Here is a 25,854-nt window from a genome sequence, read left to right as displayed (position 1 = left end):
AGGTCCTGGCCTTCCTGCACAGCCTCTTCATCTCCAACAACCTGACCGTCGAGCTCACTCAGGATTTCCTCCCCTACAAGCAGCAGCTGCAGATCAGCCTGCAGAACGTGCGTCAGCGGGCCCCGCCGCCCCGGGACCCGGGGGGGTAGCGGCCGGGGCGGGAGGACCAGGGCTTCCCTCCACGGCACCGCGTCACCCCGTCTCCACACACTAATAGCCCGGGCACAGGCCCTAAGCGTTTCAGCCTCTAAGCATTTCCCCGGCCCTTCCAGGCAGTTGAGCGTAGTACGGACTGAGTACGTAATGAGGGCAGAGCGCCGTGCTAAACACTTGGGAGAGGACACAAGAGCTAGTAGACACGATCCCCGCCTTGGAGGAGCCGACGGTCTACCCGGTGCAGAGCACTGGACCGAACGCTTCGAGACAACGCCGGGGTCTGCGAGCCCGACCCCCGGCCTCGAGGAGCTGACACTCCTACTGCGTGCAGAGCACTGGGCTGAGCGCTCGGGAGGGTCCAATTCATTCGTTCGGTCGCGTTCCTTGACTTACCGGGCAGTGGAGTTCGTAGGTACGGCGCCCGCCGACAAGGGGGTTGGCGGCTCCTCACTCTTCCGGCAGCTCCCGGGCCGCGTCCGTGGGCCCCCGATTCCGTCCTCCTTCATCCCGTCCCCGCTTCTGCCGCCCCGGGGGGCGGACCTGGTCTCCGGGGGCCCTTACGTCCAGCGGTCCGTTGGCAGACGAGAAATCACTTCCTGAGCACCCGCGAGGAGATGGAAGACCTGAAGGAAAGGATGAAGGAAACCCCTCAGACCTGCAAGCTGCCCGGCCAGCCCACCATCGAAGGCTACCTGTACTCTCAGGAGAAATGTGAGCAATTCCCCGGCCACTCGGGGGGGGGGGTGACAGACCCAGGGGCATTAGCCCCAGTGGCTGACACTAGTCCCGAGGCGGATGCCAGCCCCAGGGGCTGACCCGAACTAACCTCGGGGCTAACGCTTAGCGGGTCGGAGAGGAGCGGTACGGAAGGGTCGGTTTGGACCCCTCCCCCCGGCCAGGGTCCCGCCCCCCGCCCTGCCGGCTCTCCCCCCAGGCTCCCCTTGCCCCGGCGGGGGGCTTCTGCCCAGGTGTTGGGAGCGGGCAGCCGGACCCACACCTCTCCCCCTGCCCAGGGGCGCTGGGCATCTCTTGGGTGAAGCACTACTGCCGATACAAGAAGGAGACCAGGACGCTGACCATGACGCCCATGGAGCAGAAGCCTGGGGCGAAACAGGCAAGCTCGCCCTCGCCCCCAACCCTTCCCCCTCCAGCGCCCCCCACTTTCCCCTGCCCCTCTCCCCCGTGAGGTGGTGGCGGCCGGGGCGTTCCAGATCCCACAGGGTGACCCAGTGGCGGGGAGGAGGGGTCACTCCCGCCGCCCCCGGACCCTGTGGAGTCACGGCTGGGGCGACCGGGCGCCCCGCCTTCACCCTCACCCCTCCGGCCGCCCCCCCAGGGCTCCTCGGACCTCACGCTGACCCACTGTGTGAGGAGGAAGACGGAGTCCATCGACAAGCGCTTCTGCTTCGACATAGAGACCAGCGAGAGGTGGGTGGCGGGAGGACCCCGGGGCCGACTGTAGCCCCCCGGCCCCCGGCCTCCGGTTCCCCTGGACCCAGCTCACGGCCCCCTCCGGCTCCCCGGCCCTGGGCTACGTCCCCCCCGCTGCCCCGGGCCCAGGTTATAGCCCCCCCCAGCTGCCCCAGGCCTGGGCTTCGGCCCCCAGCTCCCCCAGGCTCGCCCCACAGCCCCCGGCTCCCTGGGCCCGGCCTGAAGCTCCCCCTTCTCCATCGCCTACCCTATAGCCGCCCCCCAAATCCTTCAGGCCTGGGCTACGGTCCCCCCCCCAGCTCCCTGGGGCCAGGGCTACAGCCCCCAGCTGCCCCCTGGGCCCAACCATGATCCCGCAGCTCCCAGCTATTAATTAATGTTGGTATCTAAGCGCTTACTACGTGCAGAGCACTGTTCTAAGCGCTGGGGGAGATACGGGGTCATCCGGTTGTCCCACGGGAGGCTCCCAGTCTTCATCCCCGTTTGACAGATGAGATCACTGAGGCCCAGAGAAGTGAGGTGACTCGCCCACAGTCCCACAGCTGCCAAGGGGCAGAGCCGGGATTCGAACCCATGACCTCTGACCCCCAAGCCCGGCTCCTGCCACTGAGCCACGCTGCTTCTCGAACTATGGCCTGGTCAATATTAAGGGGAGGGTCCCGCCGTGCCCACAGAGACCAGCGCCAGGACCTGGCACGCCCACAGGTGCCCACAGGTATTCTGCCCTGTGGCATGCCGTAAGCCCTTACTGTGTGCCGAGCACTGCGCTCAGTGTTGGGGTAATAATAACGCTGGCATTTGTTAAGCGCTCACTATGTGCCGAGCACTGTTCTAAGCGCCGGGGTGGACACAGGGGAATCAGGTTGTCCCACGTGAGACTCACAGTTAATCCCCATTTTACAGATGAGGGAACTGAGGCCCAGAGAAGTGAAGTGACTTGCCCACAGTCACACAGCTGACGAGTGGCAGAGTCGGGATTCGAACCCATGAACTCTGACTCCCAAGCCAAGTCCTATGGTAACTCCCAAGGGGTAGTTACAGTTGGATCAGATCAGAAACAGCCCTTGTCCCTCAGGGGGCTCCCGGTCTAAGAAAGAGGGCGAGTAGGTATCTTTTGTCCATTCCAAGCGCTTAGTACAGTGCTCTGCACACAGTAAGCGCTCCATAAATACAACTGAATGAATGAATCTTATCCCCCGTGTGACAGAGGAGGCCGCTGAGGTCCAGAGGGATTAATTTGATTGGATTGAGAAGCAGCGTGACTTAATGGAAAGCGCCCGGGGTTGGGAGTCAAAAGGTCGTGGGTTCTAATCCCGGCTCCGCCACTTACCAGCTGGGTGACTTTGGGCCAGTCGCTCCACCTCTCTGGGCCCCAGTGACCGCCTCTGGAAAATGGGGCCGAAGACTGTGAGCCCCACGTGGGACAACCCGATGACCTTGGATCTCGAGAAGCAGCGTGGCTCAGTGGAAAGAGCCCGGGCTTGGGAGTCAGAGGTCAGGGGTTCGAATCCCCACTCTGCCACTTGTCAGCTGGGTGACAGTGGGCAAGTCACTTCACTGGGACTCAGTTACCTCATCTGGAAAATGGGGATTTAAACCGCGAGCCCCATAGAGAAGCAGGGTGGCTCAGTGGGAAGAGCCCGGGCTGGGGAGTCAGAGGTCATGGGTTCAAATCCCAGCTCAGCTGCTTGTCAGCTGTGTGACTTTGGGCAAGTCGCTTCACTTCTCTGGGCCTCAGTTACCTCATCTGTAAAATGGGCATTAAGACTGTGAGCCCCACATGGGACAACCTGAACACCCTGTATCCTCCCCAGCGCTTAGAACCGTGCTTTGTACCTAGTAAGCGCTTAACAAATGCCATCATTATTATTATGTGGGACAATCTGATCACCCTGTATCCCCCCAGCGATCGGAGCAGTGCTTTGCACATAGTAAGCGCTTAACAGATACCACCATTATTACTATTACCACCCCCAGCGCTTAGAGCGGTGCTCGGCCCATAGTAAGCGCTTAACAGATACCAACATTATTATTATTATTATTATTAATGATGGTGGTATCTGTGGGGCGCTCACTATGGGCCGAGCACCGCTCTAAGCGCTGGGGGAGATCCAGGGTCATCGGGTTGCCCCACGGGAGGCTCCCAGGGAATCCCCATTTTCCAGATGAGGCCACTGAGGCCCAGAGAAGCGAAGTGAGTCGCCCACAGTCCCCCAGCTGCCAGGTGGCCGAGCAGGGATTCGAACCCATGACCTCTGACTCCCAAGCCCATGCCCTTTCCACCCAGCCATGCGGCTTCTCTAGTATTACTGTTAAGGTGGGGGCAGTTTGACGAGGAGAGGGTGGATTTTAGGCGGGGGGGGGGTGCGAAGCACTGATAGAAGCACTGGGGCGAGGCCAGTGGGGGGGGGAGGGGGCCATGGCCCAGGCCAGGTCGGGTTTGGCCAACTGGTCCCCGGGGGCGCATGCGCGGGACGGTGACGTCATCACGCCCTTCCCTCCCTCCCCGCGCACGCGCAGGCCGGGCACGCTGACGCTGCAGGCGCTGTCGGAGGCCAATCGGCGCCTGTGGATGGAGGCCATGGACGGCAAGGAGCCGGTAGGTTGGCCGAGCGCGCCCCCTGGCGGACCGCGCCCCCACTGACGGCCCTAGCCACCGGATGCTCCTTCATTCACTCACTCACTCACTCATTCATTCATTCATTCACTCATTCATTCCTCACTCATTTATCTTTCATTCACTCATTCATTCATTCACTCATTCATTCCTCACTCATTTATTCACTCAGTGATTCACTCACTCATTCATTCATTCACTCATTTATTCATTCATTCACTCAGTCATTAGTTCACTCATTCATTCCTCACTCATTCATTCACTCATTCATTCCTCACTCATTTATTCACTCATTCACTCACTCATTCCCTCAGTCATTCACTCACTCACTCATACACTCATTCATTCATTCATTCACTCACTCATTCCTCATTTATTCTTTCATTCACTCACTCATTCATTCATTCACTCATTCATTCATTCACTCATTCATTCACTCAGTCATTCACTACTCACTCACTCATTCACTCATTCACTCAGTCATTCACTCAGTCATTCACTACTCACTCACTCATTCACTCAGTCATTCATTCACTCATTCATTCATTTGCTCACTCATTCATTCATTCATTCACTCATTCATTCACTCAATCATATTTATTGAGCGCTTCCTATGTGCAGAACAGTGGACTAAGTGCTCGGAATGGACAATTCGGCAACAGATGGAGACCATCCCTGCCCAATGATGGGCTCGCGGTCTAATCGGGGGAGACAGACAAAAACAAGACATCATCATCACCATACATAGAATCAAGGGGATGTAATAGTATTTACTGAGCGCTTACTATGTGCAGAGCACTGGACTCAGCGCTCGGAATAGTCAGTTTGGCAACAGAGCTCATCCCTGCCCATTGACGTACTCATAGTCTAATCAGGGTAGACAGACGGACAAAAACAAGACAACACCATCACCATAAATAGAATCAAGGGGATGTAATAATAATAATAATGTTGGTGTTTGTTAAGCGCTTACTATGTGCAGAGCACTGTTCTAAGTGCTGGGGGAGATAAAGGGTAATCAGGTTGTCCCACGTGAGGCTCACAGCCTTAATCCCCCATTTTACAGATGAGGTAACTGAGGCAGAGAGAAGTGAAGTGATTCGCCCACAGTCGCACAGCTGACAAGTGGCAGAGCTGGGATTCGAACCCATGACCTCTGACTCCCAAGCCCGGGCTCTTTCAACTGAGACACGGTGCCTCCCTGTGTACACCCCATTATGGGGTAATAGGGTAATATTTATTGAGCGCTTCCTGTGGGCTGAGCACTGGGCACTTGGAATGGCCAATTGGGCAACAGAGGCAATCCCTGCCCAACAACGGGCTCGCGGGGGGAGGCGGACAGCAGGGCAAGAGACTGTACTGAACAGGGGCACATCCCCTTGATTCTGTTCTCCCCCATTTAATAATAACGGTGGTATTTGTTAAGCGCTTACTATGTGCAAAGCACTGTTCTAAGCGCTGGGGGGGATACAAGGTGATCAGGTTGTCCCACGTGGGGCTCACAGTTTTAATCCCCGTTTTACAGAGGAGGGAACTGAGGCCCAGAGAGGTTAAAAGTGACTGACCCAAAGTCACACAGTTGGCAAGTGGCAGGGTCGGAATTCGAACCCATGACCTCTGACTCCCAAGCCCGGGCTCTTTCCACTAAGCCACACCGTGAGCCCGTCACTGGGCGGGGATCGTCGCTCTCCGTTGCCGAATTGTCCATTCCAAGCGCTTAATAATAATAATAATAATAATGTTGGTATTTGTTAAGCGCTTACTATGTGCCGAGCACTGTTCTAAGCGCTGGGGTAGACACAGGGGAATCAGGTTGCCCCCCGTGGGGCTCACAGTCTTAATCCCCATTTTACAATGAGGGAACTGAGGCACGAGAAGTTAAGTGACTTGCCCACAGTCACACAGCTGACAAGTGGCAGAGCTGGGATTCGAACTCATGACCTCTGACTCCAAAGCCCACGCTCTTTCCACTGAGCCACGCTGCTTCTCTATCACGGTGCTCTGCACAGAGTCAGAGCTCAATAAATACGATTGAATGAATGAATGAAAGAAGGAATCAGGCAGTCCTGGTTATTCCCCATTAATGATGGTGTTTGTTAAGTGCCCACTATGTGCCAGGCACTGTTCTAAGCGCCGGGGAGATACAGGGTCATCCCGTTGTCCCACGTGGGGCTCACAGACTTAATCCCCATTTTGCCGATGAGGGAACCGAGGCACAGAGAAGCGAAGTGACTGGCCCAAAGTCACACGGCTGATAAGCGGTGGGGCCGGGATTAGAACCCACGACCTCGGACTCCCAAGCCCGGGCTCTTTCCGCTAAGCCATTCTGCTTCTCTATGTGCCAAGCACTGTTCTAAGCACTGGGGGAGACACGGGGTCATCCCGTTGTCCCACGTGGGGCTCGCAGACTTAACCCCCATTTTAATAGTCATAATAATAATCACGGTATTTATTAAGCGCTTACTATGTGCCAAGCACTGTTCTGAGCGCTGATTACGAGGTCATCAGGTTGTCCCACGTGGGGCTCATACTTTTAATCCCCATTTTACAGATGAGGTAACTGAGGCACAGAGAAGTGAAATGACTTGCCCAAAGTCACACAGCAGGCAAGCGGCGGAGCCGGGATTAGAACCCACGTCCTCTGGTTCCCAAACCCGGGCTCTTTCCACTGAGCCGCGCTGCTTCTCTATGTGCCAAGCACCGTTCTAAGCGCTGGGGGGATACAGGGTCATCCCGTTGTCCCACGTGAGGCTCGCAGACTTAATCCCCATTTTTACGGATGAGGGAACCGAGGCACAGAGAAGCGAAGTGACTTGCCCAAGGTCACCCGGCTGATAAGCGGCGGAGCCGGGATTAGAACCCTCAATCTCCGACTCCCGAGCCCGGGCTCTTTCCACTGAGCCACACCGCTTCTCTATTTATTGAGCGCCTATGGAGCACTGTCCTGAGCGCTCGGGGGGATTTTTATTCATTTATTCACTCAATCGTGCTTACTGGGTGCAGAGCACTGTACTGAGAGCTTGGAAAAATACAGATAAAGAGTCGGTAGACGCGTTCCCTGCTCCCCAATTCCCTCCCCTCGCGTCCCCCGGCCCGGTTGTCCCGGGCGCGGCTTCAGAGGCCGGCAGTAAAATGGGGACGAAGCCCGTGAGCCCCATGTGGGACAAACTGATCACCTTGTATCTACCCCAGCACTTGGAACAGTGCTTGGCACGTTATTGTTATTAAGTAATAATAATGTTGGTATTTGTTAAGCGCTTACTACGTGCAGAGCACTTTCTAAGCACTGGGGTAGATACGGGGCCATCAGGTCGTCCCACATGAGGCTCACAGTCTTCATCCCCATTATACAGATGAGGGAGCTGAGGCACAGAGAAGTGAAGTGACTTGCCCACAGCCACACAGCTGACAGGTCGAACCCAGGACCTCTGACTCCCAAGCCCGGGCTCTTTCCACTGAGCCACGCTGCTTCTCTATTCAGTGCCGTCGAGTCCTCTCCGATTCATAAAGCAGCGCGGCTCGGTGGAAAGAGCCCGGGCTTGGGTGTCAGGGGTCATGGATTCGAATCCCGGCTCCGCCGCTTGCCAGCTGTGTGACTTTGGGCCAGTCACTTAACTTCTCTGGGCCTCAGTGACCTTATCCGGAAAATGGGGGTTAAAAGTGGGAGCCCCACATGGGACAACCTGATCACCTTGTATCCCCCCAGCGCTTAGAACAGTGCTTTGCACATAGTAAGCGCCTAACAAATACCACCATTTACCGACTTGTAGCGACTCCATGGATGTAGTTATTCCAGAACGTCCCGTCCTCTGCCATAATCCACAACTTTCCTAAGGGCTCTTCCGTTATCGTTTCGGTCTCTATCCATCTATCCGCCTCTTCCACCTTTTCCCTGGACTTTTCCTAGCATTAGTGCCTTCTCCAGAGAATCAGTCCTCCTCATTATGCGTCCAAAATATTCTAATCCAAGTCGAGTCATTTGGCTTTCCAGAGACCACTCTGGTTTAATTTAGCTCTAAAATCCCTCTGTCTGTCTTTCGGGCAGTCCGCGTATTTGCAAAAACCTTCTCCGACACCGCATTTCCGAAGAATCGATGTTCCCTCTATCCTGGTTTTTCCCCGTCCTGGAAATAACCAAAGAGTGGACGATCTGTTTTTTCGAGACACCTGCCCATTTCATGACTTTTTCCAGCCTCCTCATAGTCTTCCTAACATTAATCTCCGGCACAGTGACACACAGTAAGCGCTTCACAAATACCAATATTATTATTATTATTACACCCCAGCCCCGGGCCCCACCTGCCAACTGTCAAGCAGTCGTATCAGTTGAGCGCTCCCTGCGTACGGAGCGCTCACCCGAGACCTGGGAAAGAGCAGAGCGCTGTACTGAGCGCTAGAGAGAGGACAAAGAGGCTTCCAAGGATGCCATCTGGGGTCTCTTCGGCCTTGTCGGGAAACCCTCGGGCCTCAGAGCCTGGCTGGGCGAGGCCAGGAGTCCAGCCAGCTGGGATGTGGGGGCCGCGGGTCCCGTGGCGTGGACCCCCGAGGCCCGGAAGCCCCTCTCCTCCATCCACTACAGTGCCCGGCACGTAGTAAGCGCGTAGCAAATACCATAATTACTTTCTCTGGACCTCAGCCTTCCGCCAGCTCCGATCCCGCCTCCCGGGGCGCTCCGGGTGGAGACACCGAGCCACCGCCGACGGCTCCGGGGGTTGGGGGGCCACGGCTGGCGGGGACCCCCCGTGGAAGTTCGTCCCACCCTGGGTTGGGGGAAGGGGCCCCGATCACCCCCTCACCCCAAAGCCACAGAGTCCCCTCCTCTCTCCCCGGGAATACGTGCTTTTATCCGTGGAAGTCGGAAACGGCAGAAACCCTGGGCAAGGAGCAGTGGGAAAGCGGACTGGTCAGGACCAAAGCGGGCCAGTGGCCCCTCCGGGCTCAGATGGAAGGTTTCCTGAGGGAGGAGAGAAGCCCTCCGCTCCCCCTCCTCCAGCCGGGGCCGGGATCAGGGACACCTGACTCCTGCCCGCGTCTGGAGAGCCGCGCCCGGCCGTCCTCCTCCCGAGTCCCGCCCCGGCGCGGCCGGAGCCGGGCCCGACTGATGGTTTGCTCTTCTTCTGTTGCAGATTTACCACAGCCCCATAACGAAGAGGGAAGAGAGTGAGTTACCGCCGTTCCTGCCCCCGCCTCCACCGTCCGCCCCTCTGTGGACCCCGGAGGGGCCCGGGCCGGGGTCGGGGTCGGGGTCGGGGCCGGGCTTGCGTGAGCCCTAGGCGGCTGGACTGAGCCCCCTCTCCTTTGCCGCCAACAGTGGAGCTGAACGACGTGGGCTTCAAGTTTGTCCGCAAGTGCATCAACGCTGTGGAAGCCAAAGGTAGGACTCGGTTAGCCCCCTCCCGTCCCCCCCCGCCCGCCAGGCCACCCTACCTCGGCCCCGCTCGCAGCCCCGGTCCCACCCCGGGCCTGGCGTCTGAAGGACCCGGGTTCTAATCCCTCCTCCTCCTCCGTCGTGTGACCTCGGTCACTTCTCTGGGCGTCAGCCACCTCATCTATAAAACGGGGATTAACGGTGTGAGTCGCATGGGGGACGGGGACTGGGTCCAACCCGATTACCTCGTATCTACCCCAGCGCTTCGAAAGGTGCTCGGCACATAGCAAGCACTTACCAAGTACCGGGATTAATTAAAAAGAGCAGGTTAACACTAGAAGAACCGAGTGTGCGGGCCGGGTTGGAGAAGGAGAGAAGCGAGGTGAGGTCGCCCGTCTGACCCCCGCTGTCTGACCACACCATCCTCACCCTGCTGTCGCGTGTGCACCGTGCGTGCACCGTGTGTGTGCAGGGCTCTGGACGGAGGGCGTTTACAGGACCGTGGGAAGCAACCTCCAGGTGCAGAAGCTGCTCAACGCTTTCTTCGGTGAGCACCCGGGGTGCGGGCCGAGCGGGGGGGTCGGGCTCTGGGGGCGGGGGGCTGGCGCTGGAAGCCAGGGGCAGGGGGTCGGGCACTGAGGGCCGGGGTTAGGGGCCGGGCATGGAGCCGGGCACCGGTGGCCAGGTGCCGGACGAGGGGTCGGGGGGCAGGAGCCGGGCATGGGCTGTAACTGACCTGAAAGTGAGGGGGTCGGACACAGACCCGAGGGTCCGGGAGATGTGCGATCCTGGGAGGCTGTAGTCATTCATTCATTCAAATTTACTGAGCACTTACTACCGCTACTAATAATAATTATTATGGTATTCGTTAAGCGCTTAGGGGGTGCCAAGCACTGTTCTCAGCGCTGGGGTAGACACAAGGTAATCGGGTTGTCCCACGTAGGGCTCACAGTCTTCATCCCCATTTTACAGATGAGGTCACTGGGGCCCAGAGAAGTGACTCGCCCCAAGTCACACAGCAGGCAAGTGGCGAAGCCGGGATTAGAACCCACGACCTCTGCCTCCCAAGCCTTGCTCTTGTCACTAGGCCATGCTGCTTCTCCTCACTCGTACTGGGTGCAAAGCACTGTACTAAGTGCTTGGGAGAGTACAGTAGAACAACAAACACATTCATTCAATAGTATTTATTGAGCGCTTACTATGTGCAGAGCACCGCACTAAGCGCTTGGAATGGACAAATCGGCAACAGATAGAGACCGTCCCTGCCCATTGATGGGCTTACGTTCCTGCCCCCAACGAGCTCACAGTCTAGAGCAGACGACAGACATTCATATGACGATGAATCGATGGATAAATAGACGAATAATAGATGAATAGATGAATAAATAAATTGAAGATATACACATAGGTGCCGTGGGGACGGGAGGGAGGATGAATGAAGGAGCGAGTCAGCACGGCGCAGAAGGGAGTGAGGGAAGAGGAGGGGAGGGCTTAGTCAGGGAAGGCTTCTTGGAGGAGGTGGGCCTTCAAAAAGGTTTTGAAGCGAGGGAGAACAGTTATCTGCCTGACAGGAGAAGGGAGGGCGTTGCTGGCCAGAGGGCAGGATGTGGGCGAGAGGTCGGCGGCGAGATAGACGAGCTCGAGGTAAAGTGAGAAGGTTAGCGTTAGTCCTGGGATTGTGTAACTCCAGAAAGTGTGCAGGTCTGGAGTGTGTAGTCCTGGGATTTTTTTTTTTAAGACACTCTCGGGGTGGGAAGCCTCGGGATTGTGTAGCCTGTGGGTGTTGGGGAGCTGGGGGGGGGGTATTCCTGGGGTGTGTTTACCCTTGGGGGTCTGTAGTCCGGGGATTGTGTAGCCCTCAGAAAGGGGTGCAGTCCTGGGGGTCGGGGGGGGAAATCCTGTGGGGATTTAGTCCAGGATTGTGTAGTTGCGGGCGGGCCGGCGGGAGGTGGTGTTGTCAGGGCAGCGTAGTCTGGAGGTACGTAATCCTGGGATTGTGTGGTCCTGGGGGTGGAGGGGATAGTCCTGAGGGTGTGTAGCCCCGGGAGGACGGGTGTAGTCCTGGGGGTGTATAATTATGGGGAGGGGGTCCGGTGCGGGGGCTTAGGGAGGGTCCCCGGGGTTGCGTAGCCCTGGGGGGTGGGGAGGGGTCAGGTCCTGGGATTGTATAACCCTTGAGGGGGATGGTGGGCCTTGCGGGTGTGTAGCCCTGGGTTTGTGTAGGCCTGGGGGTGGGGGGGGGTGTTCATTCACCCGCACCTAGGTCAACTCTGCGGGTCCCCGGGGCCAGCCCCGCGCAGAGCGAACACACAGTCTGTCAGTCAACCGGTCAATCACATTTATTGAGCGCTTACTGTGTGCAGAGCACTGTACTAAGCGCTTGGGACAGGACAATACCACAATACAATAAAAGAGACACATTCCCTGCCCACACTGAGCTTATAGTTTAAAGGGGGAGACAGATATTAATATAAAGAAATAAATGACAGGTGTGGATAGAAGTGCTGGAATGAACCCACACACACACAACACACACAGCGGGGCTCAACTGAAAGAGCCCGGGCTTGGGAGTCAGGGGTCGTGGGTTCAAATCCCGGCTCAGCCGTTTGTCGGCTGTGTGACTTCGGGCAAGTCACTTCACTCCTCCGGGCCTCAGTTACCCGATCTGTAAAAGGGGGATGAAGACTACGAGCCCCACGTGGGACAACCTGATCACCCAGTATCCTCCCCAGCGCTTAGAACAGTGCCTTGCACGTAGTAAGTGCTTAACATAGGCCATCATAAAACACACACACCCACAACCAGTGATCTGATCTCAGCCTCCCAACCTCCCTGTGAGCGAGGAGGCAACAGGAGCTGTATGCCCATTTTACATTTTTGGATACTGAGGCCCGAAGCTCTTAGGTGACTTGCCCAAGGTCACCCAGCAGACCTCGGGCAGAAGCGGGATTGGAACCCAGGCCCCAGGCCCGCCCCCCAGGCCACGCTGCCTCCCTCTGATCCTTTCAGCTCAATAATAATAATAGCGAGCCCGTTGTTGGGTAGGGATTGTCGCTATCTGTTGCCAAACTGTATTTTCCAAGCGCCTAATACAGTGCACGGCGCACAGTGAGCGTTCAATAAATACGATTGAATGAATGATGACTGCGATAACGATAACGATGCCAATCACGATAACAACGACAATAATAGCTTTTTTTTTTAAGAAAGCCACTGGCGTCTCGTGGAACTGGGCATCCCGCCCACAGCGGCTCTTCCTGCTGCTCCCAAAGTCGGGGGGTGGGGTGGGGTCGTGGGGTCACGGTGACCTCCAGACCCCTGAGGGGGCATCGGGGGGGGGGGGTCCAGGCCGTGGGGTGACCTCCAAATTCCGGGGGGGGGAGGGAAGCTGGCCATGGGTCCATGGCTGACCCCTGCTCCGCCCTCTCCCCCCAGACCCGCGTTGCCCAGGAGAGGTGGATCTCCAGGACAGCGACTGGGACATCAAAACAATCACAAGCTCCCTGAAATTCTACCTCAGGTGCCCTGGGGGGGGGCCGGAGGGCCTCGGGTGGATGGGGGGAGGTTGGGGACCCCTCATCCCCAGAGGAGGCTGCCCAAATCCCCAACAAGCCTCATTTTCTCCCACCCAGAGCTCAGGCGGGCAGCACGCCCCTCGGCAGGTTCACCCTTTCCCCCGGGGTCCTAACCCATGCTGTAAGCCCACCCCTCTCACAGCCCAGACTTGGGGAGGGGGCTGTTGCGTGCGTTTTTTTACGCTGCAGACCCTTGGCCCAGAGGCAGGGGGGTGGGGATGGCGCCTGTCTGGGATAGACGCGGTCCAAGACGTGGCCCAGACCTACTCTTCAAGGGTCTCCCACCCACCCCACCCTCCTCTCTCCCAGAAGCTCACCTTTCTCTCTTTCTCTTTCTCCACCTCCCCCGGCTGTCTCTCTCCCTCGCTCTCCCTCGATCTTTGGCTTTCAGGAACCTTTCAGAACCCGTCATGACCTATAAGCTCCACAAGGAACTCGTCTCTGCTGCCAGTAAGTATCTGCCCCTTGGAGATACTTTCCCGGCCCGGGACTTACGGCACCCTACCTATGGCCCGAGGAGGAGGGGCAGGGTCATTTTAGGTCTTGGGCAACTGCCCCACGTCCCCAATCCCTCAGCAGGTTCCCCACGGCCAGTCTGAGAGCACATGGCTCAATGGGGGGTGGAATGGTGGGCGGATGGATGGATGGATGGATGGATGGATGGGTGGATGGCTGGATGGATAGATGGGGTGGTGGGTGAATGGATAGATGGGGTGGGGGGTGGGTGGATGGATGGGTGGGGGGATATGTGGATGGAGTGATGGGCTGGTGAATGGATGGATGGACCAGGTGGTTGGATGGATGGGTGAATGGATTGGTGGATGGATGGAGAGGTGGACGGATGGAAGTTGAATGGATGTCCTGATTGACGGGTGAACGGCTGGATCGACGCGCCTGGGCTCCTCTCCCCAGAGTCGGAAAACCTGGATGAGCGTCTGGGGGCCATCCACTCCCTGGTTTACAAACTCCCCTCCAAGAACCGTGAAATGCTGGAACTTCTCATCCGCCACCTGGTCAGGTAGAGCGCTGGCTGCGGCCCGGGAGCCGTCCACTGGCCGTGGGCTCGCTTTGGCCCAGGCGAGAGGTCCCCGGGCAGGGCGGGGGGAGCGGGGTTGAGGCCCATCCCAGGTCCCGGTCCAGCCCCCCTTGATCGGGACTCGCTCTCTGCCACGCAGGGAGAATGGCACTGGATGCCCCCGGGTCCGCTGTCAGGGTACCTTGCCGGGACCGTGCAGGGCACCCAGCATCTCCTTGCTCAGCTCACGCCCTGCGGGGGGTGGGGGGCAGGAGGAACAACAGTAATACTTACTAAGCACCTTCTGTGTGCCAAGCATTGGACTAAGTGCTGGAAGGTAGACCCCAGCGGGGCGAGATGCCCCTGCCCGCTGGCCCTGACTGAGCCAGCTTTAGCTTCAGTGAGCCCACTGCAGCCAGGAGACCCCTCCGTTGGGTGACCCTCCAGCCCCCAGAGCTGGCCACCAAAGGAGCACCCAGGAGCTGATTCGAGTCCCAGCATGGAGCTGGACTGGAGCCTGGCTTGGCCGCAGCGCCTTCGATTGCTAATTACCGTGCGACTGGGGCAGCCACCCCAGCCCAGAAAAGCTGGACTGATTACCACCAGTCCACCCCGGTCCACCCCGGAGCCCTAATGGGACAGAAAACCGGGAGCATGACTCTCCAGCTCATTCCCAGTTCATTCTGGTGGCCCTGCAAAACGTGGAGCGCCGATTACCAATTTGCCCCGTCCACCCTGGGGCTCCTATGGGTGGGACGGAAAACGCGAAGCGAGGATCACCGGCCTGTCCCCGGTCCACCCGGGACCCCCCAGTGAGCAGGATGAGAACCTGGAGTGTCGATTGTCAGCGGGACCCCGTACACCCTAATTCCCCAATGGGCAGGATGGAAAACCTGGGGGCCGGTTTGCCGTCCTGCCCCGGGTCCCCCCCCCCCCCCCCCCGCATCGGCCTTCTCCACCCTCGCTCGCGGCCGTCCTTGTCTCAGGGTGGAGGGCTCCATTCCGGCTTATTGCACCCCCCGACCCCCTCTTCTCCACAGCGTGTGCGAGCTGAGCCGGGAGAACCTCATGACCCCGGCCAACATGGCGGTGGTGTTCGGGCCCACGCTCATGCGGGCCCAGGAAGACACCGTGGCCGCCATGATGAACATCAAATTCCAAAACATCGTGGTGGAAATCCTCATCGAGCACTTTGGCAAGGTCGGCTGCCTCCCTCCCCCTTCCCTCTCCCGGCCCCCTCTTTCCCCTCCACATCCCGCCCTTCTCCCACTCCCCCTCAGTAGGGCAGACCTCCTGTGCCCCCGGACTGCCTCTGGTGCAGTGCCGCTCACTGTGTGCCAAGCCCCGTGTGCAGCGCTGGGATAAGACGAGACAGATCGGCCACAGCCCCTGCCCCACCCGGGACTCACCGTCCACTGGGGAGGGAGAACAGGAATTTTATGGCTATTTTGCAGATGAGGAACAGAGAGGTTAAGTTATTTGTCCAAGGTCACACACCAGACAAGTGGCGGGCCCAGGCTTTTTCCCCTTGGACGGGTTGTTTCTCTTGGATGGGGAGGGGAGCGGACCGCCCGCCCGGGCTCTAATTAAGCCAGGCCTCGCCCTCCCTGGCTGTCGCTTCTGCAGCGATAAGGTTAAGCCCAAAGTTATTAAAAGAAACAGTTTATTAGCCTGCACGCACAGCCTTTGCAGAGCTCCCTGTGTATTCAGCCGGGAGCTAAGCAAATATTTCAAATGAGTCTGCAGGAGGGAACCGGAGAATGATTAAGATGGTAGGTAGACGGAAGCCTCAGCCCCCCGACTTGCCCTCTTCGGCCCGCTCGGCCGGGAGGAGGAGGGGCGAACACGACTGTCGACCCGTTTTACAGATTTCAAAAAAGACTCCGTGTTCATTTCCAGATTCCCCCACCTGCCCCAGGGGGGCTGACATTGTAAGCTCTGTCCCCTGGTGTGGCTTCAGCGATTATTTATTGAGCCCTTACTCTGTGCGGAGCTCTGAATTCAGTCAATCGATCACTAGTATTTATTGAGCACTTACTGTGTGCGGAGCACTGAATCAATCAATCAATCGCTGGTATTTATTGGGCATTTACGGCGTGCAGAGCACTTTACTAAGCACTTGGGAGAGTACGGTACAACAGCAGGGAAGCAGCATGGCCAAGTGGACAGAGCACGGGCCTGGAAGCCAGAAGGTCATGGGTTCTAATCCCGGTTCTGCCACCTGTCTGCTTTGTGACCCTGGGCCACTTGGCCTCAGTGGCCTCATCTGTAAAATGGGGATTAAGACTGTTGAGCCCCACGTGGGACAACCTGATTATCTTGCAGCCACCCCGGAACAGCGCCTGGCACATAGTAAGCGCTTAACAAATATAAGCGCTTAACGAATACGCTAATTATTATTACTATAACAGGGTTGGTAGGCACATTCCCTACCCACAGACAGCGAGGGAGACGGAAATTAAAATGAAGTGCTGGGGAGCTGAGAGGGGGTTAAATATCAAGTACTTAAGGGGGACAGATCCATGTGCAAGAGTAACTCAGAGGGAAGAGGGAGTATGGGAAATTAGGGCTTAGTCAGGGAAGGCCTCCTGAAGGAGGTGAGCTTTTAATAAGTCTTGGAAGGGGTGGTCTGTCAGATATGAAAGGAGAGGGAATTCCAGGCAAGAAGGAAGTCGTCGGCAAGGTGTGAGTGGCGAGGGAGACGAGATCGAGGCAGAATGAGTAGGCTGGCATTAGAGGAGCGAAGTGTGTGGGCTGGGTTGGAGTAGGAGAGCAGTGAGGTGAGGTAGGAGGGGATGGATTGATGGTGGGGGGCTTTAATAATAATAATAATGATGGCATTTGTTAAGCGCTTAACTATGTGTAAAGTCATCAGGTTGTCCCACGTGGGGCTCACAGTTTGAATCCCCATTTTACAGATGAGCAAACTGGGGCACAGGGAAGTGAAGTGACTTGCCCAAAGCCACACAAAGCCGAGGAGTCTCCGATGTGGAGGTGGATGGGCAACCACCGGAGGGTCTTGAGGAGTAGGGAAATGATCCGGGCAGCAGAGTGAAGTATGGATAGTCAGGAGGCAGGGAGGTCAGCGAGGAGGCGGATGCCGCAGTCAAAGTGGGATAGAATAAGTGCTTGGATCGGCGAGGTGGAGTGAGAGGAAAAGGCGGATTTTAGGGATGTCGTTAAGGTTGAACTGACAGGATTTGGTGGCAGAGTGAATATACGGGTTGAAAGACAGAGGTGAGTTGAGGATAATGCCCGATTTACAGGGGTGGGAGACAGGAAGGATAGTGATGCTGGGGGTGGGAAAACATGGTGAGAACAGGGTTTGGATGGGAAGATGAAGAGTTCTGTTTTGGACATGTTTATTTTGAGGTGTCGGTGGGACATCCAAGTAGGCATGTCCAGAAGGCAGGAGGAGAGGGAGAGAGATCAGAGCTGGAGATGGAGATTTGGGAATCATCCTCCTAAAGATGGGAGTTGAAGCCATGGGAGTGAAAGAATGATCCAAGGGAGTGGGTGTAGACGGAGAAGAGAAGGAGTCCCAGAACTGTGCCTTGAGAGACCCCCACGGTTAGGGGGTGGGAGGTAGAAGAGGAGTCCGGGAAAGAAACTGAGGGTTGGCCTTCAGGAGGGACCGTGAGCCCCGCGGGGACTGACTGCCGTGAGTCTACCGCCGCGCTTAGAGCAGCGCTCCACACGCAGTAGGCGGTTGCCAGCCAGCGCCGTTACGGTTCCCGGGTTAACGGTTTCCCGTGTCCCCCCCTTCAGATCTGCTCCGGTCCCCCCGAGGACAACGTGACCCCGCCGGCTCCTCCCCCCCGGGTCACGGCCCGGAGGCACAAGCCCATCACCATCTCCAAGCGGCCCCTGCGGGAAAGGGCCGAATTCTACTGCCCACCCCCTGCCTCCGCTGCCCAGAACCACGGTCGGTGCCCCACGCGTACCCCCAACTCTCCGTCCGCCCTGGCCCCGCTAGGCTGCAGATGGGAGTGGGGGAGTCGGCGGGAGGTGGGTGGGATGGGATGGGGTGAGTGCTGGCAAGGAAGGCAGAGGTTGGGGTACGGAGACGGGGGCGGTGGGAAGTGCGTGAATGTAAATTATGGGAGGATGGGGCGGGTGGATGAGGGAATGGGTGAGGGGTGGGATGTGGGGAGAGGGGGTGGGCAAGGGGTCTGTCCCATCCTCCCACTTGCGGGGTTGCTATACCAAACTGGTCCAAACGCTTCTTACATCCTCCTCGCTGACCTCCTCGCCTCCAGCCTCTCCCCACTCCAGCCCTTATTTCACTCTGCTGCCCAGATGGTTTTTCTACAAAACCGTTCAGTCCCCCTCTTCCCACTCCTCTCCAGTGGTTTTCCATCCACCTCTTTATCAAACAGAAACTCCTATCCAACGCTTTAGAGCACTCGATCACCTTGCCCGCTCCTACCTCACCTCCCCGATCTACTCCAGCTCAGCCTGTACACTCCGCTCCTCTAACTCCAACCCGCTCGTCTACCTCGTCGCCGACCCCTCGCCCACGTCCTGCCTCTGACCTGGAACTCCCTCCCTCCCCCTTCGTATCCGACAGATCACCCGTCTCCCCACCTTCAAAGCCATCCTAAAATCACATCTCCTCCAGGAAGCCTCCCCTGACTGAGCCCTCGTTTCCACTCCCTTTATTCCCTCCTTTCCGCATGACTTGGATCTCTCCCCTTTGAAAGCTTGGGGTTCCCTCCATGCTCAGCACCACAACGCTGCGTCCATGATTCATTTATATTAGTGTCTGTCTCCCTGGCTAGACTGTGAGCTCATTAAGGGCAGGAAACGTACCAGCTAGTTCGGTTATATTGTATTCTCCCAAGCTTACCAACGCTCTGCACATAGTGAGCGTTTAATAAATACCAGTAGACTGTCAGCTCCTCGAGGGCAGGGTACATGTCTACCACCTCTATAATACTGTCCTCTCCCAAGCGCTCAGAACAGTGGTCTGCCCCAGAAAGGGCTCACTAAATCCCGCTGATGGATTAAAGTGGGATTCGGAGGGCCGGGCCTGGCTCCCTGGGGGTCACCGTGACCTCCCCAGCCGTGGACAGCCCGACCCGCGTGGCGACCAGACCGGTCGCCTCAGGCTCTGTGGAAACCGCCCCGTCCTGCCCCGCTCTCCTTCAGGACCGGCCCCGGCTCCAGGGGAGCAAAACCCCAGGAGCGGCGAGAGCCGATCGTTGGCCAAGACTGAGGCGGCCACAGGGACCGGGAGGAGGAGGAAGAGTGGGCGGGGGTGGGGGGAAGGAAGAGAAAGAGATGGGGAGAGGAGGTGGAGGAGGAGGAAGAAGGGAAGGAAGAAGAGAGAGGAGAAGGAAGAGGAGGAGTGGGGTGGAGGAAGAGGAGGACGACGATGGAGAGGAGGAGGATGAAGGGGAGGAAGGGGAGAGGAGGAGCCCGGGAAGAATGAGGAGGAGGAGGAAGAGGAGGAGAGGGGGAAGGAAGAGGAGGGGGAGGAGGAGAATATGGAGGAGTACAGAGGAGGAAGAGGATGGCAGAGTGGGTGAAGAGGAGGAAGGGGGAGTGCCCGCGGGAGGTCCCAGGGGGCCGGCTGTGTTCAAGTTCGCATTTCATGAGCACTGGCTCACCGTCCCGACCCCGGAACATCTGGCTGATAGCTGCTGCCAGGGCCCGCTCCAAGGATGCTCCCTGTGCCAGGACCTCCGCTCCCGGCCAGATCCCGCCTCTGATCCGGTTTGGATCAGGCCTCCCTCCCGCCCCCGGCCTCTGCTCCGAGCCGGATTGGGCCTCCCGCTCCCAGCCTCTCCTCTGGTCTGGATGAGGCTTCTGGTCTGCAGCGGCCCTCCTTCCGGCCCCCACTCTGGCCCTGCTCCCCTTGTCCAGTGTCGAAGGAGGATGGGGGCAGTCGCGTCCGGTCAAAAACTACCCTCCTCGCTGCCCAAGTCCCCGTCTGGCGCAGGCAGCGATCCCCGGGGGAGGCACGGGGAAGTGAAGTGACTCGCCCCAAGTCACCCAGCTGACAAGTGGCCGAGCCGGGATGAGAACAACCTCTGACTCCCAGGCCCGGGTTCTTTCCAGTGAGCCACGCTGCTTCTCCACAAGCTTCGAGGCGACGGTCTAGAGGCGAAGACAGACATTAGTATCCATAAATAAATTATGGATAGGGACACAAGTGCTGAGGGGCTGAGAGTGGGGTGGGTTAGTAGAGTTTACAGTCTGTTGTGCGTCGAGGACTGTACTGACCACTTGGGAGAGGACAGTAGCATTAACGGACGAGACCCCTGCCCTCGAGGAGCTGATAGTCTTCTGTGTGCAGAGCACCGGACTGAGCGTTTGGGAGAGTCCAACAGTCAGTAGACGTGATCCCTGCCCTCGAGGAGCTCCCAGTCTACTGCGTGCAGAGCACTGGACTGAACGCTTCTGGGAGGACGACAGAGTTAGTATTCATTCCTTCATTCAGTTGTATTTATCGAGCGCTTACTATGTGCAGAGCACTGTACTAAGCACTCGGAAAGTACAGTTCGGCAACAGAGAGGGACAATCCTCGCCCACAGCGGGCTCACAGTCTAGACGGGGGGAGACGAGTTAACGGGCATCAACGGCATCACTATAAATAAAAAAGATTTATAGATGTGTATGCACATCAAAACAAGCAGGCATTACTATAAATAAATAGAATATAAATAAATAGAATTATAGGTACACAAGTGCTGTGGGGCGGGGAGGGGGGTAGAGCAAAGGGAGCGAATCGGGGCCATGTGGGGGGAGGGTTAGTAGACAGGATCCCTGCCCTCAGAGAGCTGACGGTCTACTATGTTCAGAGCACTGGAGTGAGCCCTGGAGAGAGGTCAGTGGCGTCAGCCACGATCCCTGCCCTGGAGGAGCTGGCCATCCGGTGGGTGACCCTCCCCCCCGCCTCTCCCCCAGGAGACCACCATCATCGGACGGTCAACGGCAGCCTCTCCGGCAGCCTGGAGCCCCCCAGGCCCCTGCAGCGGCCCCCCGGCCCGAGGCCCCGGGAGGGTGACCCGAGGGGACGCTCCCCGAGCCGACCCGCCTACGAAGCCCACCCGGAGCAGAGCCCGGGGTCGAGGTTGCCCGAAGGAGCGACCAGGCCGCCCCCCACCAGAGCGCCAAACGGCCTGGGGACGGAGCCCCCCAGGGTCCCCTCCCTCCACGTAAAGAGGCCCGCCCCCAGGCCCCTGGCCCACGGCAAAGAGGGTGAGTACGGCCCCCCGACCCGGCCTCGCCGGTCACTCCCGCCCGGGGCCGTCCCACGCTGGGGAGGAGCGCTTAGTACGGGGCTCTGCACACTGTAAGCGCTTAATAAATACGATTGAATGACTGAGAAGTAGACCAGGGCAGGAGACGCCCCCGTAAGACGGGACTCAACCGTCTTGTGTCCGAGATCGACCCCCACCCTCAGGTCGGCAGTGGGGCAGAATTGCGGTAGACACAACCAGTGCTGTCGGGAGCCAGTGGGAATCACATTATATATAAAAAAATGATAAGTGTGGTATTTGTTAAGCGCTTACTATGTGCCAAGCACTGTTCTAAGCGCTGGAGTAGATACAAAGTAATCAGGTTGGACACAGTTCCTGTCCCACGTGGGGCTCACAGTCTTCATCCCTATTTTACGGAAGGGGTCACCGAGGCACAGAGAAGTGAAGTGACCGGTCCCAGGTCACACAGCGGGGAAATGGCAGAGCTGGGATTAGAACCCGGGTCCGAGATCAGGTCCACGTTGCTTCTCTAACACGGTCCCCACTCTCAATGGAGGGAACAGACGATCTATCGATAGTATTTATTGTCTCCTGGCAGAGCACTGGACCGAGCACAACTGAGTCAGTAGACACGGCCCCGCCCTCAAGGAGCTAACAGTCTCCCGTGTGCAGAGCACTGGACCGAACGCTTGGGAGAGGACAAAATTGGAAAATGCGATCGCTGGCCTCGAGACCCTGACAGTCTACTGTGTGCAGAGCACTGTGCTGAGCACGTGGGATGGGACAACAGAGTTAGCAGACACGATCCTCCAGAAGCCTACAGTCTACCGTGGGCAGGGAACTGTACCGACCGCCTGGGAGAGGACGATGGAGTTAACGGAGATGATCCTTGTCCTCAGGGAGCGTACGCTACTGTAAGCGGAGCGCTGGACTGAGAATTTGGGAGACAGTAGAGTTAGACGGGATCCACGTCCCTCAAGGAGCTGAAAGGGTCCCGCGTGAGGCGCGCTGTCTAGCCGTCCAGCGGAGGAGGCGGACCCCCAGATGACGGGGGCAGGCAGAAACGGAGAAGGGGACGAGGACGTGCTTGCACAAGCAGCGAGGATGGTTAGCAATAAATCCATAAAGCCCTCGGTGTGATCGCCTTCCCCCCCGTCCCCACCCCGGCCTTCTGCTGGATCGGGGCGGGTGGCCACCGTCGTGTCCACCCGGTCACCGCCAGGGCCCTGGGGTCTCCCGCTTGCAGGCGACGCTGACGCTGCCGGTCGACTGCGCTCCCCGGGGGACAGACCGGCCCTCACCCGCCCACCCATGAGGCCCCCTGACCCTCCTGCCCGGACCCTCGTCCCCCAGAGGCCGGAGCCGAGGCCGGAGCCGCCGGCCGCCGAGGGCATCCCGCCGTCCGTGTGAGTAGGGGGATCTTCCCCGGGTCCCCGCCCCGCGCGTTTCCAGCCGGCCGCTGTGGGCCGGACAGAGGGCCGGACGCGGGTACCGGCCCCGGCCGGCCGTCGGCCGTCCTCCTGGGTCCCACGGGGGCGGCGGGGGCTGCAGGCGGAAGCTGTACGTGGACGCTGGTCACAGCCAGCCTCTGCCCCGGCTCTCACGGGCTGTGGGTGGACGGGGACTCGGGCACCGGTCACGGCGGGCCACGGTCCTCGCCGGTGCACCCCGGGGCCCACAGATTCTCAGCTGCCGCTCCTGTGCTCAACGGACCCTGAAATCCCGGGCCATCTTAACGGTCTGGGGTGTCTGTTTCTTGTCGTGTCGTCCTCTCCCAAGCGCTTACTACAGTGCTCTGCGCGCAGTAGGCGCTCAATAAATGACTGAATGAATGAATCCCCCTGGCTCTCCCAACGGCCCCGTGCCACAGCCCCTCGGCTCGTCACCGTCTGGCTTGCACCTCTTCCAGAGAAGCAGCACGGCCTAGTGGATAGCGTACGGGCTTGGGAGTCAAAAGGTCGTGGGTTCTAATCCCGGCTCCGCCACTTGTCTGCTCTGCGTCCTTGGGCAAGTCACTTTACTTCTATGTGCCTCAGTTCCCTCACCTGGAAAATGGGGAGTAAGACTGAGCCCTATGTGGGACAGAGACTGTGTCCAACTCTATTTGCTTAAATCCAACCCAGCGCTTAGTACAGTGCCTGGCACATAGTAAGAGCTTTACAAATACCATATTATTATTATTATTATTTCAGCGTGGCCTCCAGGACCAAGTTCTTCGAGACAGCGTCACGGAAGCCCGGGAGGTAAGAGGCGTCTGTGGCCGGGGCGCCCTGCTTTTCTGGGCCTGTTCCCGTTGGGTGGGGGGGCTTTCCGGTACCCCCTCCTCCCGCTTTGAGACCCCCGGACCCCTCATGGGTTTTTCTCTCCCCCGGCAGCCCCTCGTCCGCCCTAGGCAGACTTCCCGGAGACGAGAGTTGAGACGAGAGGTATGCGTTCCTCCCCCTGAGCCAGAGAGCTGCCCTCCTCCGGCCCGAGGGTCCAGGCTGTGAGACACCCCCCCCCCCAATTCCACACGAAGGATTAATCAATCAGTGGTATTTACTGAGCACTTGAAGTGTGCAGGGTACTGTATTAAGCGCTTGGGAGAGCAATAAAATTGGTAGACATTTTCCCAGCCCATTATGAGCTTCCAGTCTAGAGGGGAAGACAGACGTGCATAGGAATATATGAATTATGGCTACTTGCAAAGGTGCCGTGGGGCTGAGCGTGGGGTGAATAAAGGGCGAAAATCTAAGGGCAAGGACGACGCAGAAGGGAGAGGGAGAAGAGGAAATGAGGGCTTAGCTGGGGAAGGCCTCTTGGAGGAAATGTTAATACTAATAATAATAATGGTGGTATTTGTTAAGTGCTTACTCTGTGCTGGACACTGTACTAAGTGCTAGTCTCTGTCCCACACAGGGGTCCCAGTCTCCATCCCCATTTTACAGGTGAGGGAACTGTGACCCAGAGAAGTGACTTGCCCAAGGTCACCCAGCAGTCAAATGGTAGAGCTGGGATTAGAATCCAGGTCCTCCTGACTTAGTACAGTGGCTCTGCACCAAGTAAGCGCCCAATAAATACCCTTGGTGATGATGCTCGGCACATAGTAAGCGCTTAACAAATACCAACATCTATTTATTTAAATATGACGGTGGGCTGTTCTCCCCCTGCAGGCGTGACCCCCGGATCCTGGCTGGCCCAGGAGCTTCCTTCCTGCTTCCCGAAGGGCCTCCCGGCCCACCCGCTCCCCGGGACCCCTGCCGACTGTGGGATGTGGCGGCGACGGCCGGGGCCCGGGACCCCCCCCCCAAGACCTCCCAGTCCTCCCTCCCTCCCTCCTTCCCCCGGCCCCAGCAGCCGTCCCGCGAGCCTGCAGAAGGGTGACGTGGTTTCTGTGAGGACCGGCGGGCTCTCGGCCCCCGGGACGGACTGAGGGGAGACCCCCAGGGCCGGGCTTCGGTGGTCCGCCCGGTCCCCCACCTCTCCGAGCGCCCCCGGCCCCGGGAGACCGGCCGGGCCCCCGCGGAGGCGGACCCGGACGGATTGGGAACTTGGCACCGACCCGGCCCTCCTCGGGGAAGCCCAGATGAACGCGGAGGGGCGTGGGGGAGCTCAGAGGTGCCGAAGGAGCTGGGGGAGCCCACGCTGCCTGTGAAGGGACCTGGGGGGGGCTCCGATGTGCTTGGACTAAAGCCACGTCGCCTCCAGCCCCTCCGCCGGGAAGCCTTCCCCCGGCCGCGGGCTTCGACGAGACGCCTTCTGCCCTGGACCCGCGGCCCTCGGGGGAACACGGGCGCTGCGGGGGCCCGTTCGGGAACGGAGGGACCCGAAGGCTGACCCGCAGGCGGGGACGAGCCCCCTCCCTCCCGGGCTCCCTCGTCCACGTGGCTTTGACCTCTCCCATGCCCCAGCCGGGACTCCCTCACGTGACCGGCTACAGCTGTCTCGGCCTCGCTTCCTGAGGGAGCGGGGGAGAGGGAGAAAACGGGAAAGATTTAGAAGGTGCTGGCGGGCCCGGACAGCTGCCGCCGAGGCTGGGAACCCCTTAGCCGTGCGGCGGGGACAGAGGGAGGGCGGGAGACACCGTCGTCTGGCCGGGGGGGAACACGCGCGGCGAGGGCGCTCGGTCGGGAGCGCGCGCAGCGGACGCGGGAACACGTTCGGTGAGGGCACGTGTTGGAGCACACGCCAGCGGAAGCACCTCCGAATCCCGGCCCACGAGGACGGCTGCTGGTTCAGACGGGGACCGTCGAACCGGGAGCAGCCGTCCCGACGGATGTGAGGAATTCCCGGCGCTCTTCCGTGTGGAAGAGGAGGAGGGGGAAAAGACGGGGCGGAGGAGGAGAGGCGAAGGAAGAGGTCTCTCCTCAGGACGGCTAGCCACGGCCGCGGTCCTCCAGGTGACCGCGGCCTGCAGCGTGACCCCGAGATGGGTCCCGGCCTCGGCTTCCCCGGCCAAGGCGCTCTTCTCCGACCCAGCCCCGGCCCCCCACACCCCAGTGGGG

The 25,854-nt window shown here is 58.9% G+C and overlaps 1 protein-coding gene across 1 annotated transcript in view; it reads left to right on the top strand.

The window, feature by feature from the left end:
* OPHN1 (oligophrenin 1) overlaps positions 1-25,651 on the top strand; it is a 52,307-nt gene extending 26,656 nt beyond the window's left edge. The window contains exons 7-24 of the mRNA XM_029067860.2: positions 3-107; positions 738-867; positions 1,170-1,270; positions 1,493-1,584; positions 4,108-4,186; positions 9,331-9,364; positions 9,516-9,578; positions 10,045-10,119; positions 13,008-13,092; positions 13,539-13,597; positions 14,060-14,165; positions 15,203-15,362; positions 17,931-18,087; positions 21,075-21,368; positions 22,617-22,776; positions 23,563-23,613; positions 23,746-23,796; positions 24,523-25,651. Coding sequence (XP_028923693.1) covers positions 3-107; positions 738-867; positions 1,170-1,270; positions 1,493-1,584; positions 4,108-4,186; positions 9,331-9,364; positions 9,516-9,578; positions 10,045-10,119; positions 13,008-13,092; positions 13,539-13,597; positions 14,060-14,165; positions 15,203-15,362; positions 17,931-18,087; positions 21,075-21,368; positions 22,617-22,776; positions 23,563-23,613; positions 23,746-23,788 — 1,794 coding nt within the window. The 3' untranslated portion in view covers positions 23,789-23,796; positions 24,523-25,651. The remainder of the gene's footprint in view (positions 1-2; positions 108-737; positions 868-1,169; positions 1,271-1,492; positions 1,585-4,107; positions 4,187-9,330; positions 9,365-9,515; positions 9,579-10,044; positions 10,120-13,007; positions 13,093-13,538; positions 13,598-14,059; positions 14,166-15,202; positions 15,363-17,930; positions 18,088-21,074; positions 21,369-22,616; positions 22,777-23,562; positions 23,614-23,745; positions 23,797-24,522) is intronic.
* Positions 25,652-25,854: the final 203 nt, after the last annotated feature.

Source organism: Ornithorhynchus anatinus, chromosome 6 (genome assembly GCF_004115215.2).
Source record: "Ornithorhynchus anatinus isolate Pmale09 chromosome 6, mOrnAna1.pri.v4, whole genome shotgun sequence".
Taxonomy (NCBI): domain Eukaryota; kingdom Metazoa; phylum Chordata; class Mammalia; order Monotremata; family Ornithorhynchidae; genus Ornithorhynchus; species Ornithorhynchus anatinus.
This window is presented reverse-complemented; position numbering and strand designations above follow the sequence as displayed.